This window comes from Schistosoma haematobium, chromosome ZW (genome assembly GCF_000699445.3).
Source record: "Schistosoma haematobium chromosome ZW, whole genome shotgun sequence".
Lineage (NCBI taxonomy): Eukaryota > Metazoa > Platyhelminthes > Trematoda > Strigeidida > Schistosomatidae > Schistosoma > Schistosoma haematobium.
Window position 1 is genome coordinate 18,346,605 of NC_067195.1, and position 17,529 is coordinate 18,364,133.

Genomic DNA, 17,529 nt, shown 5'->3' on the forward strand with positions numbered 1-17,529 from the left:
ACAAGAACATATTACCTTTGCTGATTAATCTAGTTAAATGTTGCATTAAAGGTCATAATAAATTATGAATCTGTTGATTTGTTTATAACACTAACTCTATTGATTTTTTTAAAAATTAAATTGTTTTTTGAATTACTTTACAATGATTTACCATAGTCTGGCCTATCTCCATTACATGTGGCAGCATTTATTGGTGGTCCAGAGATTGTTCAGTTATTAATACAACATGGTGCACATGTGAATCAAGCTACAATGCGTTGTGAAACAGCATTACATTTAGCTGTACGTAATCGACAAGTTAGTGTTGCTGAAACACTTATCTATCATGGTGCATCGGTAAATGCTAAAGCTAGAGTAAGTCACGCCAACACATTTTTATATTAGGTTTGGTTATTATAACCTTGTGTTACATTATCTTTATTAGGATATTACTAGTTATTTTGTTTTTGATGCTAGTTGTTTGGCAAAAGTTAACAAAAAAGTGTGAACTTAGGTTTTGTGCTTTTTGGTACGCTTGAACAATATATGTCTATAATGTTACAGGGACTGCTTTTCCCTCGTGGATTCGAACTCAGGTTACCATACTTGATAATCTGAAACGTTAGCATTCAGCTGCGACTGACTTCTTGTAGAACTGTGATATTTATAATTGATTAATAACTGTGGTGATCAATATCATTTTTACCTGGTCTTTTAGTGTTAGTCGGATCCCGTTGACCAAGTTGTTATGTAGTTGCTAGTCTAAATAAATCGACATGACATGCACTATTTTGGAATGTTTGTTGGTTTGAGGTAGTCGGAAGAAACCTTGGATGTGATCTGATTGGTGTCTATCTGCAAAGTAGCGAAGTAAAGTTTTTCAAATTTCGCATTTTTACTGCTTCTATATTGTAAAGTAATGCTTTGGCAAGAACTATTTTCGATAACCTCTTTGGTTGTTACGTTAGGAACATTATCATTTAGCATTGTTATATATATATATATATATATATATATATATATATATACGTTTAATCATCTGAATAATTCATGGATGGATGTTTTTTTGTTAATTATTTAAGCGTGTGTTTTGCGTGTATCTCTGGTTTATGATAGGGTTGTCAACGGACCACTCTGGTTTTCCTTTTAAGTCAAGATACGTGAAGAACTCATCAATGTTATATTTAATTTTAATTTGTTTCCAAAAAATAAACTCATGATATTAACTATCAATGCCAAGGTTAGACATGATAGTTTAGAAAAAGCTGAACAGTGTTAGAAAGCTGATAATAAATATATTTTTTGTTATATCCCAATGAGTAAAAAATTGTATTTCTGACGTTTCGTGACTTAATGTAAGCCAGTTCATCAGAGTAAATGAAAAACCGAATTTAATTAACACAATTTTAAATAGTCGTTTCCTCTCTTTACTTTCTTCAATCTTTACTCATGATCTTCCTCAGAAAACACTTTTGTTAGGTTTGCGGTTGGTCTCACTGAAGTACTCTTTCTCCCTCCATTAGTGTAGTGATGGTTTAGTGTTTAAAGTAGTCAGCTTACAACCACTGAGCTGCACGTTCAAGTATCATACGATTGAAAGTTTCTTTCATTTTTCCATCCATAATATAAATGGAATAAATATTTACGTTAGGATATGTATCTGTACGACTATTATTAACTTCAGATTATGCAAATAAACTATTACAAATCCTCATGATATATTGTCCTTTCTTTTGGGTATTGTTATTGTAAAAATCACTCGTAAGTTTTTTCTTCACTTCTACATTGTCATTATATATTCCTTTTCACGTGATCTACAATGAAATAATTAATCTTACTGTTAATACATTATCGACTATCTGCACACATTCTGAACGTACCATGTTTATATATCTGTCAATAACCGTGATCTATCAGCTGGTGAATTAAACCCGAGTCATGAGTAAATGAAAAAAAAAGTACCTTCAATGTTCACAAAAACCTTAAAACTGTTACACAGGAAAATGGCTAATCACAATACTTCCAAAGATAATGCCAATTGAAATCGATTTCATGAAGAGATGAATAAGTTATAACAGTCTTTGTTTATCAATTGTTATTCAGTGTTTATTTTCGCTAAAACATACAGGAATTAGTCAGATACAATCGGGCGACAATTAATACACCACAGAAAATCCATTGACTATATGAAGGTACCGGAAGTCAAAGCAATTAGTGCAACAACATGATTCTAATTATAAATAGTCGAGAAAAAATAGCTCAAATGAATAGAAGAGTAATTAAGGTTTCCTGTCTATCCAACTGCTCATAAAGAGTCACTTAGTCTGGTAATAACAGGCAAAACTTGATCGATGGAATTCCATCATCACTAAATACCAGACAAATATGATGTCAGTTACTACGCAATCACCAGTCGATGCAAAAATCTCAGCACTGTAGAAAGGTAGTCACTATCTGAATGACTCTTTGACAACATCTCTTACCCTGAAGCCGGGTGATAGAGGTTCGAATCCTACAGAAAGCACCAATTCCTCTAGGATCCCGATTATTCTTTATTGACAAGTCTCAACTAGAACGAAACCTAGAGCTACATTGTGAGCGTAATGATTTTAGAATCCTATGCATGGATATTACACTCTTTGTATAAGTGTCACAATTATTTTGACAACGCGTAATCGACTCAAGGATAACAAAGGCATTTGTTTGGTGGTTTTCTCAGTACTTCAACAATGCTAGTTGTAAACTATCCAAGGAATAAAACATTGCAAAGTACTTGCTTATGAGATGGAGTCGATAATACATCAGTTAAATTGTTGGAGTTTTTTGATAGATTTACTTTCGACAAACAAAAAATCATACTCCTATTTCCAAGAAAGCAACCGATTTAAGTGTAGACAGTCATGCACGATAAATCATTGTTTCTTTAACGAAGACTTTGATGAATGAATGATGTAAAATCCGAGACAAACAAGGAAACATTGTACATTTGAAGTAGTAATAATAATCTCATTTGTATCAAATATACATTTGATGCACATGATTAAGATGATTCAGATCAATAGGGTTTCATATAATAGGTATCATTATCAGGGTTAAACTTGATAATTTGAACAAATTGAGCATTGGGTAGGTTGCTATAAATAAAATAATATATTTGTCATATCCCAATTAGTAGAAAATCTAATTTTTCTACTCACTGGGATATTAAAAATATATTAGTTTATTTATAAGGTTTCATATAGGTTGGAACGAATGATCATTGCTGTACAACATATACTCTAAGGATTTCTCAACTCACCCCCAAAATATAACACTGTATCCAGAATTTCCTACTTACCGCCTCTAACCAGTTGCCTCGCATTTAAACCCACTATATGATTGTCGCTACCTTCATTTCCGATCCATTTTTAATATTCTTGTAAATTCATACTATTAGATAATTCTTCTACTTTAATCTCATAATTTGCTGACATGAGATGTTTATAGTTAGATTAATTATTCCTCAATCCATACACTGATTTTAACTCACTGTTAAACATGATCCCTTAAGCATACTTATAATCATTTATCTTGTATAAGCATATTTTAGCTTCACTAGTTTGTCTTTGACGTGACTTACAATCTTTGATTTGTCGAATTACTATTCTCATTGTAATATACTACGTACATATATACAGTATATATGTATCCACTTTTTATCCCAAATGTTTTATTTAATTGGGAAATTGTTTTTTTCAAATCCTGATCGACATCTTGACTCTTTTGATGCTTTGACAGAAAAAGTTTCCTTGGTTTATGTACAGGAATTTTTAAAAAATTTAGCTATATATTCTTTCTTTGAACCCAATTATAAATTTATACCAAGGCAGATTATACTTGTCGTGATCAGTATTGTTATTGTTAAATTGGTCGTTCAATGTTTCATTCATAAAAAACTACAGTATACATTGATTAAAAGATATGATTGGAAGTTATAGGCTTCTCTCATCACCCGAAGATGGCTTCAAATTACAATGAATAATAACGTGTTATAATTTACATATACTTTAGTCAATGAACTCGATTCTCAAAAAGAACTATAGCAAACAGACATAAACTGTTCAGTATGATGTTTAACATTGCTGCGTATGTGTGTGTTGAAATAGAGATAGTATAAAGAAGGGGCTGGTATCATAAATTCTGGTTGTGAAGCGAAATGAGAAAAAAATAACAAATGAGTGATTGTGTAATCATATTGCCTAGTCTTTCATGTCATTACGGTTATCAAAAAATAAGCGATCGATTGCAAAGTAGATAACATCAAGGTAAATGGTTATAAAACGCTCTTCAGGATGAAATCACTTATCTCACATCTTATCCCGTATTCATGATGATGTAGATGAAAATGTTTTATTCCGAATAAATTAGTCTGTTTGTATTTACCTTATGTGTGTTTGTGTATTGTTTTTTTAATAATTATGCTTTAGTTTGAATAGTTCTATGTGATACCATGGAGTAATCGAGTTGCATAATTTGGCGGATTAAATTGGGGATTACAAACACAGCTTTGGTCCTTGTTGACATTCTTAAGGGAGCTGATGGTCCTTATGGAATTACAGTTCCCCTAGTATTGCAGTCATGGGTGTTGCTATGAAATTTGGGCTGCGACAGATATCTTCTAGCTGTAGGTGGAAATCGATAAAGTGCTTATTCAATTCCAAACAAATGTCTCTGACTGTGACACTGGGAGAATCTATCAGGAAGCATCAGCTGTCTAAGAATTTTATGTCCATCTAAAGAGATACAATCTTCTCATTTTTAGTAGTAATAAGAATAACTCCATTTGTAAACCGTTTGTCCCATTGGTCTTTTTTGTTTTAGGATGAACAAACACCGTTGCATGTGGCGTGTTTAACTGGGACACCAGAATTAATTAATGTATTGTTATCATGTAAAGCTAATCCGAATCTACCAGCTCGTGATGGTTATACAGCTTTGCATATTGCATCTAAAGAAGGTCGTCATGATTTGTTAGGTCAATTGTTAGAAGCTGGTGCTGATTTAAACGCTCGTACGAAGGTTAGTAGTCTTTTTTGATATGAATAATTTTTTCTGGTCAGCGTTTTTTTGCGATTTAGTCTTCTACGGAATGGGGTCGCTAACCCTATACCCAGCCCTCCTTCTTTATCTGGGTGTTGGGGATCGGCAATAGCCACAAAGGGGCTCGATATTCTTATTTTCCTATTTCGCATTGGTTACCATTATCTTTTGTAAATTCGATTATGAATTTTGATATACATTTTCATCATTGTGCTCTTAATTCTGCTTTTAACTGTTCATTCCTTCTCCTGTCATTCACATTCAGTTAACTAACTCATTGTTTTTAAAAGACTCTCCTCAGGAATTCAGTAAAAATCCATGAAATATGTCAATAGAAACTTACTTTGAAAATTATTACTAGTTAGTATTGTTCATTTGTCTGAAGTACACTTTTTCTACACTGAACGTTGACTGACACTTTTTTAAAGTTTAAGGCCTAGTATATTACTGTTGCCGAAATCCTAAACTCAAATTAAAAGAAATGGGATTTAATCCTGCATGACCAAGTAATCATAAATGGAGTACATTGATCTTCTTATCACCTCTACACTTTTGATTCTAATCACCACAAGTGCTTTTTGTATTTCTGAAAATAATTTGAAATCCTGTTATGGGTTTGTAATTTTGTATTGTGATATTTATGAGTGCACTTTACCAATCTCTATTGCCTATGTTATTTTTAAGTAGAGTGCATAGATATATCTTTATGTCTTACTATTTATTTATTTATATATTTGTACAAGGAGGCATCAAATATATATGCACCACACAAATCAGTATCTATGTGGGCTGGGATATTATTACCCAGTCGCCCAAACCGAAGCAGGTGGTTTTCTTATTGGGTTACTCCTCGATCCTTTTATCTGAAGGTGTAATCGACAATGTAGTGGATCAAGGTTAGGAAATGTGAACCCATGGTGGCTGGTGACTAATAATTGGTTCATACGCCATTTGTTCTCTTAGGATCATGGAGCACATGTGCACCATTGATTTGGAATCTGGATTTTGCAACTACCGTAAATGGATCCTGCGTATCTACCAAACCAGTTAAAGCACCGATCGTTCACTATTCGTCCTCTCAATTTCGTATATATATATATATATATATATATATATATATATATATAATATACAAATTTGAAATTTTTTCACATTGCTTGTTTTGTTCCTTACTATTTTTATTTTCTTTTTCTGTTTTGCTTTACTCTATGTATGTGTACAAAAACACACAGAAAGGTTTCACCGCTCTTCATTTAGCCGCTAAACGTGGTCAAGTCAAAGTAGCTAAACAATTAATTCAAGCACAACCGAAAAGTGTTAACGCTATCGGTCAGAATGATTTAACTCCTTTGCATATTGCTACACATTATAATCGTTTACCTGTCGTACAATTATTATTGGATAATAATGCACAAGTAGATTGTCGAGTAAGTTTAATAAATTAATGTTTATTATTATTGATAAGTCTTGTAAATGAATAATCAATCCCATTTCCTAGCTGCTTCTAATAACATCAGGCTAATTTTACACAGCAACTTGAACACAATGAGATAATGGAAGGGAACTGTTAGAAGAACGCTTTGCTCCGTGATTAGTTTATCTACAGAAAATCAGGGCATTTATGTAGTTTTGGGCGACCTTGGGCTTCTGGAAGTTTCTTGAAACGTACTACATATAGTAACAACATAGGGATGTATGCAATCGGAAACGTGGCTTGGGAGTCTTCACTTTCTCTTTGTTCCTTGGAAGCTTCTTTGCACCGTTGATTAAATTTCTCAGCGTTTTCTGGTCCACTTGGACTTTTTTTGAGGATCCTTTTAGTGTACCCCAACAACCACTAATAATAATAATAATATTACTATTGTTATTTTTATTTGTGGGATATCAGTCCTATAAATTTTTTTAACCAAACTTTTGTATATATTACCAAGGTTTTAGTGAGAAATTCAAACTGTTATATAAACAGCTTTTCGTATAATATATTTGTTGTGTCATCATGTTGTATAAATTACTCAGCCCAAGCATATGAATATCATGTAACTTCTACTTGGTGCTCTAATGAAAATTTGTTCTGAAAACGTAAATCAGCAAGAACAGGTTTCTATAAAATCAACTGTTGTGACTAAGTTCGGCTAGTTATCGCGCAATTTATTCACCAATCAAAATATGACTTATTCACTGTCGTACTGTACCAAACCAATGATGTTCGACCGGTCTGATCAGCCTAGTGTCCTTATTGGTCCCTTGCTCGTGTAGCTCGTCCAGTTGAGTCCAGAACATCAATAGCAGCCTCCACTATGCGAATCGTTTATTTCTGGCATGCTTGGTTTATATACCAGCCAAACAACTCATCGCACCATAAAATAGGAAATAACATACGTAATAAAGCCAAAAAGTGGCTGTGAACGTAGGAGACAGTAATTAGTAAACTGAGTATAATTTAAGAACAGTAAATCGTTCAATAACAAATTATAGGCCAAAATGAGGCTTATAATAAGAGGAATATAAATATACACAATCTAGTTACTGAACAATTTTACAATAGGAATATATGTATAATATTAGTCCATTAATATATCTCAGAAGTTACTCTTAATTTAATCTTCGCTAGGAATAACATCAAATATTAGCAAATTATTTTTTTTTGATATTATATTGATTAACAGGGATTCCTGTAGCAAATAGATCCCTAAACAAAATAAAAATCGATACGTACGGTCTCCTAATTTTTGTGTCGCTCATTTTACTCGTTCGCATATAAAAAAAAAATAAATTCTTTATGTGGTCAATAATAGGTTTCGCTTCTAATATAAAACACCCTAAGTTGAAAAATTCGAAATCCTTATTGGTTTATTTCTGTACATTGAAAACTTAAAAGACTTATAAACCTTCCTGTTTTTAAAGTGTAAACTGCTGTTAATTATGTAGATTAAATTGAAACGATAAGACTGCCCTTAAAAATAGTACGCAGCTACTTTTTTCAATATGCTATTTATTCAACTGCAAACATATTTCAACTAGTAACACTATTCATGTATTTAAACCATACAAAGTGGATAACGAATCAAACCTGCAACCTAATAATGAAACTCTTGCGGCTTCAATTTACAGATTATCGTTTCATTCTGATTATTGTATCCATCTCATTATAGTTTGAGTAGTGACTTGTTATTATAGTAGGGTAACCAACTGTGCCGTAATAAATGATGGCAAATAGAGTTTATACGAAATAGCTAAACGAATAATTTCACTAGGCCACATACCCACTAAGTTATTTAACCAAGTATGTATGATTAAATTTAGAATCCATCAAGTAGATAAACTTCTTAAGTACGTTCTCAAGTAGTTACTTATCAAAGAAGGAGCGTATTCATGAAAAACAACAGATGCCGTTCTTTCAGTTAAGGATGAAGTAGTTCAATCGTTCACACACACAACCAGTAAATGGTACAACTAAACTTTTAAAGAGTATGATGTAATTACTTTACGAGGTAAAAATATGCCCTCAACAATCTAGGAAATTAATGCTAACGTTATACTGCAACCCAATTTTAACAGCAATAATCCAAATAAGTATTATGGCAGTTGCCAGGTTCCTAAATCTATTGGTACAAAATAACACAATTTGTAGAAGTCATGTCTATAAAATTATACTCGAAGAAAATCAATGTTGCTAGTAAAACGACTAATAACAGTCTTATCTGGTGTCAGAAAATAAACAGAATCTGAAAATTAAGGTATCGAAAATAATAAAAATCCTCATTTGAGGGCACGACAGAGTGTTATTGTTTCATTAAATGTATCCTTGCAAGAATTTCCACAAAATAAGCAGACAAAAAGAATCTTACAGTGTATGATATCCGGTGCTGTTGTGAATAATGACGACTATTGATAGATCGACAAACTTATAGTAAATTCTTTCAGGTAATTTCATATTTGATGATGGAATAAAAATAACAGATAATGTCTTTTCCTACTACTAGTCAACTATCCCAATCCCCTCTTTTTAAACACAATTTAATGACATTTCATTGAAAAAAGCAATCATAATTCTTTTTCCAGTTTATTATCATCAAATTCATATTCTGTTCTTGTTTTGTGTGTTTACTTACTGCCTTGTTTAAAATGCATGAACACACACTCACACACACTAGTAACCTACAATGCATTCTATGCTGTTTTCTTATTTCTCTTGAAAAGGAATTTTTTATTTACAAATAGGTAGAGCATACATGTTAGGGATCATAGTTTAATCGGTATTTATATCTATATTATCAATTCTTTTATTGCTCTGTTGGGCGTCATTTGTTCACTCAATTGATTTTATCCATTACATAACGTGTGCTATTATTATTATTTTTACTAGTCATGTGTTCTGTGTTCATCCACGTGATAATATCTTAGTTAAGCCACCATATATTTCATTTGAGTTAGTTATATATATTATAAGAGAAAAATTACAGTTATGCTTTGTAGGTGTTCGTACATGCATGTGCGTGTAATTAACTCAGTTTAATACACTTTGATTAATGACTTGGCTTGTGAAACAATGTAGGAACTGAAAATGCTTTGGTCAAACTTGTCGAATGTTCGAAACAGAAAAACAATAATAGGCTAATGTTATGCTGTTTTCTTTAATATTGATTTATTCAAAAAGATTCCCATTAGAAAACAAACAGACAAAATAATCATTGGTTTTTTTCTTTATACCTTATTTTATTTATTAAATAATTTAACAAGTTCGGATTCATGTACCTGACTTCGAATCACACTAACTGTGAAAGCTAATGATATACTATCCTGTTGATCAACTCGAAACAGATGTAGCCAGATTCTAATATGTGACTTAATGGCTGTAAGTCACACTCCCTAATCATTGAACAATCGCTCAAAAACATTTGACATTTGGAACTATCTATCCTCCAGTTCGTGTTTGTAAACTGTTCATTTTTACTACTACATCTTTTCACTTAATGCTGCTATCGCTTCACTTATCATTGCTCATCAACGTCTACAACATGCGTGAACTGCATGCCCACACATTCAAGTTCAAAATAATTTCATAATCTCATCCTTGTGAATAATTTACTGGAATAAATCAATTTATTGCTTTATATGTGAGCACTAGAATAATTCTGTTAGTCTACTATTATCAGCCATTCAAATATTAATTCCCTGTTTTATGCTAAATATATTATACAATTCGGATCAATCAGATGATGCTCCAAATATTCACACCTTAGAAAACGAGTCAAAATTATCTGAATTCAAAAATTAGTCTTATAAATGTTAACAACCCTTTATTAGTCGTATTGTAGCCACATACACTTGACATATCTTAATCTACAGCTTCATCATTGGGAAAGTTAAGTAGATGATGTATTTCCTCGACGTTTATTTTTTCGATTAAACGTGGATGAAACAACTGTTTGATTATTGGATGTTATCCATCTTCAGGTGAAATATAGCTGGTAATGTGTGTACTTGAATAGAAAATCAATCAAATTTATAAATGAGCGATGTTGTTGTTTCATTTCTTTTTTGATCATATATCCTTAATCTTCGATGAAGTTTTCGGATTTGTAGTTTTGAAATTACGTCTCTTTTTCTCTTAAGCATATGATCCACTTTTATGAATGAGTGGCAGTTAAAACCACTTCAACATATCGGCACTTCACATTGTCCAAATCTTTTTGTCAGAATAGCGACAATAAAAAGCTTTAATCAGTAAAGATATCAACCGATTCATGTGATATACTTAGTGTTTATATAAACTTGATAAATTTATCTCAGTTGCTAAATAAACTACTCGATTTTGCTGAATATTACTCAAAAAATGGATACCAAAATACTTCTGTTTTGGTTTCGTTAATTTTCAGACAATGATTACAGTGCTTTTTGCCACTTAGCAATGACTAAGCAATAATCTATAATATCATACCCTTACATATTGGGTAAATCCATTTGATTGTTATTCTGTCTTTCTTTATCGATAATTTTTTTAAGGGACTGTTGAACTTTGAATCTAATAATTTATTTTACTGCTAGGTCTTAATGCTGTTATAAATTATGTGTTTACACCTGTTGCTTTTGCTTTAAGGCTGGCAATGGTTATACGTCGTTACATATGGCAGCTAAACAAAATCATTTAGATATTGCTACACTTTTATTGGCTCATGAATCTGACCAAATTCAAATAGCAAATTCATCATCACGTAGTGGGTTCACACCATTACATTTAGCTGCACAAGAAGGTCATACTGATATGGTTTCATTACTACTACAACATGGAGCTGATCCAAATCATCAGTCGAAAGTATGTTGAGTTAAATATTCTTTTAAATTATAAATTTTATTTAGGCTTCACTATTGACACATTACTGAATAAGAAAAGATTAATTAATTTAATCAATATTTAGTCAGCTAGTTGTAATCAATAAATAAATAAGCTTTAGCTCATATTGTCACGCCATATTAACAAAACGAGGCGAATTTCATGGTCACTAATCAATCGCTGAAGATTTAGATGTAGGAATTGTGTTTTCTAAGAGTATATTTATGATAAAATTAAGTAAAAGAGGCAATGCTGTGCAACATTGACGAAAGACTTTTAATGTTATCAATTCAGACAACTGTTCATCATAAGCTTGGACTTAACCAGCAGTGTTTGATTAGAGGGTCGTCACATAGTTTACTAACTTCATTATTGTTATGCCCCGATATATATATGATGATGATTGTAGCAGCTGAATTGTTGGAAAACTTTGGTGATTCAAGATCGCTGGCAGATACTAACTATCAAAAACATTCGTAAAATATATTTCCAAATGATTACAGCTTAAATGTATGCTAAGTAGGATTTTCTTGCAATATTGAGAAATTTTTGTAATGAATAAATTTATTATTATTCTTAAAAAAAATGTATTTGTTTCTCTCACAGAATGGTCTTGCACCACTACATTTAGCTGCTCAAGAAGATCACGTGTCAGTGGCACAAATTTTAAAATCCGCTGGTGCTAAAGTTAGCCCTCTAACTAGAGCTGGTTACAGTCCGTTACATACAGCATGCCATTTTGGACAAATTAACATGGTACGCTACTTATTAGATTTACCCGATGCACCAGATATTAATCAACGAACACAAATGGGTTTTACTCCGTTACATTTAGCTGCACAACAATGTCATTCACAAGTGGTTCGTTTACTCCTAGAAATGGGTGCTGACAGTAATGTTAGAAATCAGGTAGGTGATAAATTCTTTTATTCTTTTAATACTTTGACAGTACCATCAAGACATTGTATGAGTTTCATTTCACAAAAATTTAAGTGTAGACAATAGTTTCGCACTATTTCCGGAATTGTTTTGAGATGGATCGATAGATGTTAGTAGTTCATTGACTAATTACGAGTACTGAATGGTATGTTTGGATAGTCCTTATTAATGTTCGTGTCCTATTGATCAGGTTACAATGGAGTCACCAGTTTTAACGACTTACTATTGCGCGGACGGTGTTTTAATATTTGATAGTTTGAGTTAACCAAAAAGTAATCCTTGACTTGGATTTATTGCTAGTTGCCACTCGTCAAGTAATACTTTTCAAGTGGTTCGGAACCAAGAACTTCTTACAGTAAACATCAGTTCGATTCTCTTAGGACTACATATATGAACTAGGTAACCAGCTCCAGGGTTTCTGACCAATTACATTCGATCACTTAACTGTTTTCAGTATAAAAATGCACACACCTTGGAGAATAATAGATTAATTACTAGATCATATGTTTTGTACATTTTTGAAATATTTTCTAATGTTAATTGCTGATTTACCATAATTTATGCCAAATTGTCAATGATTATCAGGGAATAGAACTTATGTAATACTTTCTAACCAAATTTCTCTGTATGTTTGCTAGTAAATCAAATCGGAAATCCAATTCTAATATATCTTTCACTTTTAATCGATAGCACATTTTAGACGTTTTTCTCTGAAATCATTAACTGAACACTGTTAGACTACCATTGAAAACTTGAAAACACTGGACGGCCGTTTCATTAATTTTTCTAGTTTCATCGAAGCATATATATATATATATATATATATATATATATATATATATATATATATATATATATATATATAAACAGTCAAATGCTATAATTCAAATGATTTCAGTTGACTTTATGTACTTACTGTGTTTGCAACAATGAATATATCACAACGACTCTGGAAATATCCTTGACTAGTGTATGGCTTTACGTATTATTTTGAAAATTATTTGCAAGTTGTTTATTAATGCTTGTCTCTTGACAAGTAAAATCGATCAGTTGCGTTATCAAAGCCGAAATATAAATAGGCTTACCAGTATTCATAAATTCTGATACAAAAGCCATCCGTTTATTTTCGCTTCTCAGCCATTCCGAGTTAGAGAATAGTGATATTTCTATGATCTTGTGATAGTACTCTAGGTAGTGCGTTCGTGGGTTCTGCCAGTTCATTTTTAAATACAGCGTCTCAGGTTTGAATTTCTCATCCATCTTGTTCAGTTTAGAAATTTGAGTTGAATTTCTAGTCACACCATATTAGCAGTGATGAAGTTGAACAGTATTTGTTTGGCCACATCGACAATAATTCCGTTTTTGTCACCATCTTGAAACACCGACTGTTTTACTTCGAGTGTGTTTTACAAATGTCATCCCAGCGGCCTCCACTTCATGCATTATTTGTCATCCTTATAACTAGTTGGAAAATGTGAGGTGGTATTCAGTTTATGGTATGGTATCATGGTCTATAAGATATTGTATGGGAAATGGCATCTGCGTGTATATAATGACTTCCTGATCTGAGTCCTAAAGACGCTATGATGTGAAACGTTATCACGTATGACACAGAATACGTATCCTTCACAAAAGTGAGTAGAAATAGCTTAACTGAAAGCGGTCTTTTTGATAACGTTTTTATCAGAACTGTTCCTTATATTATAATGTTTTCATTCACTTTTATTCATTTCTTTAATTGTATCATGCTGTTCCCTCTCTGCTTTTTTCCTCAACAATTTTTATTTCTTTATTTTGACACTTTTCTTGGTGTATATCGATATAAAATGTTATCGCTAGCTGCCCTGTAAATCTCTTGCGTGTCGAAACTGACTTTATTAACCTTAAGTATGGACTTATTATATATTGAAGTATGCATAAATGATATTGACTTTCATAGTCATAACCTTTCTCACCACATAAATCCAATAATACAATTAGTTTTCTATCAATTTTATATTTGACGTAGAAACACATCTTTCTCAAAGCAACCTACTGATCGATACATATATGGTCATTGATGAGGCTAGTTTTTTATGGTAAATCTCATTCAATACCATCGGTAAATGAATTTATAACCATGTGAAGTCATTTGGAAAATTTTCGTATTTACTGGTAATGTAATTGGCACGGTACTTTTTAAACCATAAAAGTTTCCCATAGTTCTCTTGTTTCTAATATGACAAACATAAATTCAATAGCGTCAATTAACCTTAATTAGTCCATACTCTTCCTATCTGTGTGTGATTAGATTTTTGTGGATTGCATATACTGTGTACGTCTAGAAGCCTGTATTTTTTGAACAGTTTCTCTAGATTTAATTTATTGGTCGTATCACAATATCACAGATTCGTAACTGGTACTATTTTGTATTGTAAACTTCCTTAAAATGTTTATCAAAATTACCTAAAATCTTCATTCCGTTGAAAATAGTTTCGTTATAATGATTGTTGGATAGGAATAAAGAGGATTTCCTCTGAATTGTCGTTATATATACTGAGACGTGAAAATATAGTCTTTGGAAATTAATAATGATGATACTTATCATTGTGGTTATTATTATTATTATTATTATTATTATTATTATTATTATTATTATTATTATTATTATTATTATTATTATTATTAGCGTTATTGTCATATTGGTTTAAATGATATGTATATAATCCACGCTTCTGTGTGTTTCTTTTGCTCTTCATTTCACATTTCATTCTATACGTTGGACTCTAATGGATATTGCCATATCATGATCATCACTATTCACTAAACACCTCTTTATAGCAAGGTCTGACACCAGCACATATAGCACGTAAACAGCATTATGTCACAATATTTGATATTTTAAAAACTGTCACTACAACTGTCGTCAGTTGGGAGGAGGAACATGAAGAACTTGATCAAACGCTAATGTTAGAACATCCAGATTTTATGCGTGAACATCCATTTACAGAATTAGATGAAGATGGTGTTGGTATGTTATTTAACAATTTTTAATATTCATATGTTAGTTTTTGATGAAAATTTGCAGTATTTGTCTAATTATTTATTATCCACTTGTTATTCATCGACACTGCTTTCCTATTTCACGCCGTAATTCTCGCTATATTTGTGTTTTTCACTCAGTATATTGTGATGGGTTTCACAAATTTGTTCATCATACCAAACGGTTTGAGATATGTTCAGACACATAATAATGTTCATATAAATTATTGTTAATTTTGAGTGATATAAGTAAGTTGCTTTAAGGAAGAACTCTTTTTTATTTAATTCATTTACAGTGGTGGGCAATTGTTTCGATACGTGTTAAGTTATAAAACTAAAATAATTTGTATATTTGTTAGCATACCAATGCAGAGTGAATTGTGATATGAAAATCAACTGCTTAATATTTTGTAATTCAGTGGTTATGGGAGAGAAAAGCATATATTCATCACGGCAAGAGAAGTAACTTAATAGTTGAAACGGAGGACAATTATTCTATTAAGTTGATAATAAATTAATAATTACTATGATAATATCGAAAACAGAGACATCTTTTAACAATTAAATTCATGAGTCCATCTAAGCTAAACCACCGTTAAAAACCTGGAAGCGCTGGACGGCCGTTTTCTCCCAGTGTGGGACAGCTCAGCAGTCCACATCCATGATCCTGCACACGGGATTCGAACCTAGAACCTTCGGTTTCGCGTACGAACTCCTAACCTCTAGAACACTGAGCCAGGACTAGCCAGATTAGCTTCAAAATATATTTCCTGGAGTTCTACTGAGAAACCGTGTCCACTGTAGTACAACCCGTGTCCTGTTTGAGACAATTATCCACCTCAGACAATGGATGAAGGATTGAACATGATCATGGATCAATTGAAGTTAGACATCAATACCGGTTAATTATCATCGCCATTTACTAAACTATGAATAACAAACCTATGGTATGTTATATTTAAGATTCACTGTATGAAACATTTTACAAATTGACTCCTCCGGTCGATTTCTAGGTATCATCAATATCACGAGTGTGTTTAATTTTTTATTTGTTCACAACTGTTAATGTTTTTATTATCTTGATAGTCATGTTAACCTGGTATTCTGAGGAAATGGCCTAACTGATGTGTATAGATATTTGAAAATATTTTATTCGTATGGTCTTTAGAATATGCTCTAATTATTGTTTATATAACTAAGTGTGTATAGAAATGAACTTTGATTATTTTAATTCATTTCATGTTACATGTTGTTTTTGGTAATTTTATTAGTATTGAATAAATAGGTAGTTTGTACCATTTCTCTATGTCCTGAATAATTAAATTTGACTGTAGGAACTCGCTACTGGAACAATGTTCATAATATACTTTCTAAGCTGAGATTTGGTAATTTCTTTATATTTTAGCATTACGCTACATCCTAATATTACCATGTCATTTGTTTCCTTGAAAGTAGAACTATAATTCGGCTGTTCAGTCATTTTATTTCTCAGTTATTTATTCACGACTCTTATTCAATAACTCATTTGCCTTTTGCAAATGGCGTAGAGAAGATCTTTGTCTGTTAACGGCATGGCGAGTGCACGGCACAGCAGTTCACTCTTTATTACTCTTCAGGTGTGAAATATTGTCTGTGAAAGTAAAAAGCTTGCTTAGAGTGCATTTATTTAGTCATAAGTTTCTTATGCATCGTGAGATGATCGAGTGAGCAATGTTGAGAGTAGGCATATGGTACTAGATGAATATAGGAAATCTGTTGATGACCTTGTTAAACTCCTAAATGAGATAGCTGTAGTATGTATTACATATTGCTAACCACCACTTACCTTAAAACACAATGCTGGCTCGAGAAAATATAGATCAAAAGAATGTTGATCCCAACCGACTCAAGACGTAGCATCGTTCAGTTAAATAATTGACTGTTTAACATGTCCTAAAGTACAGCCATGATGTCTAAAAGCTTCACCGTACTTTTAGTTTATGCGTATTATATACGTGTTTCACAAAACTATATATGTACATATTTCTTACTGTTTAATCAAATTATACAGTGAATGCAAATCTTTTGACGTCATTGTCACTAGAAGGATTTTTGTTATGATTGTTAAGACTAGATACTACTTTTTATGTTTGGTTGGCGCCAGTATGTAAGACCTACGTCACTTGAAGCAATTGCGT

The 17,529-nt window shown here is 32.0% G+C and overlaps 1 protein-coding gene across 2 annotated transcripts in view; it reads left to right on the plus strand.

Annotated features, from left to right (window-relative positions):
• ANK2_3 (Ankyrin-2) overlaps positions 1–17,529 on the plus strand; it is a 105,663-nt gene that overhangs the window by 34,047 nt on the left and 54,087 nt on the right. Inside the window, exons 11-16 of one of the 2 annotated variants that reach the window (XM_051210588.1) lie at positions 157–354; positions 4,840–5,037; positions 6,291–6,485; positions 11,159–11,374; positions 11,999–12,301; positions 15,152–15,341. In XM_051210588.1, coding sequence (XP_051070594.1) covers positions 157–354; positions 4,840–5,037; positions 6,291–6,485; positions 11,159–11,374; positions 11,999–12,301; positions 15,152–15,341 — 1,300 coding nt within the window. Of the gene's footprint in view, positions 1–156; positions 355–4,839; positions 5,038–6,290; positions 6,486–11,158; positions 11,375–11,998; positions 12,302–13,195; positions 15,342–17,529 lie in introns of those variants that run through there. The other variant, XM_051210586.1, reaches the window with a different exon arrangement.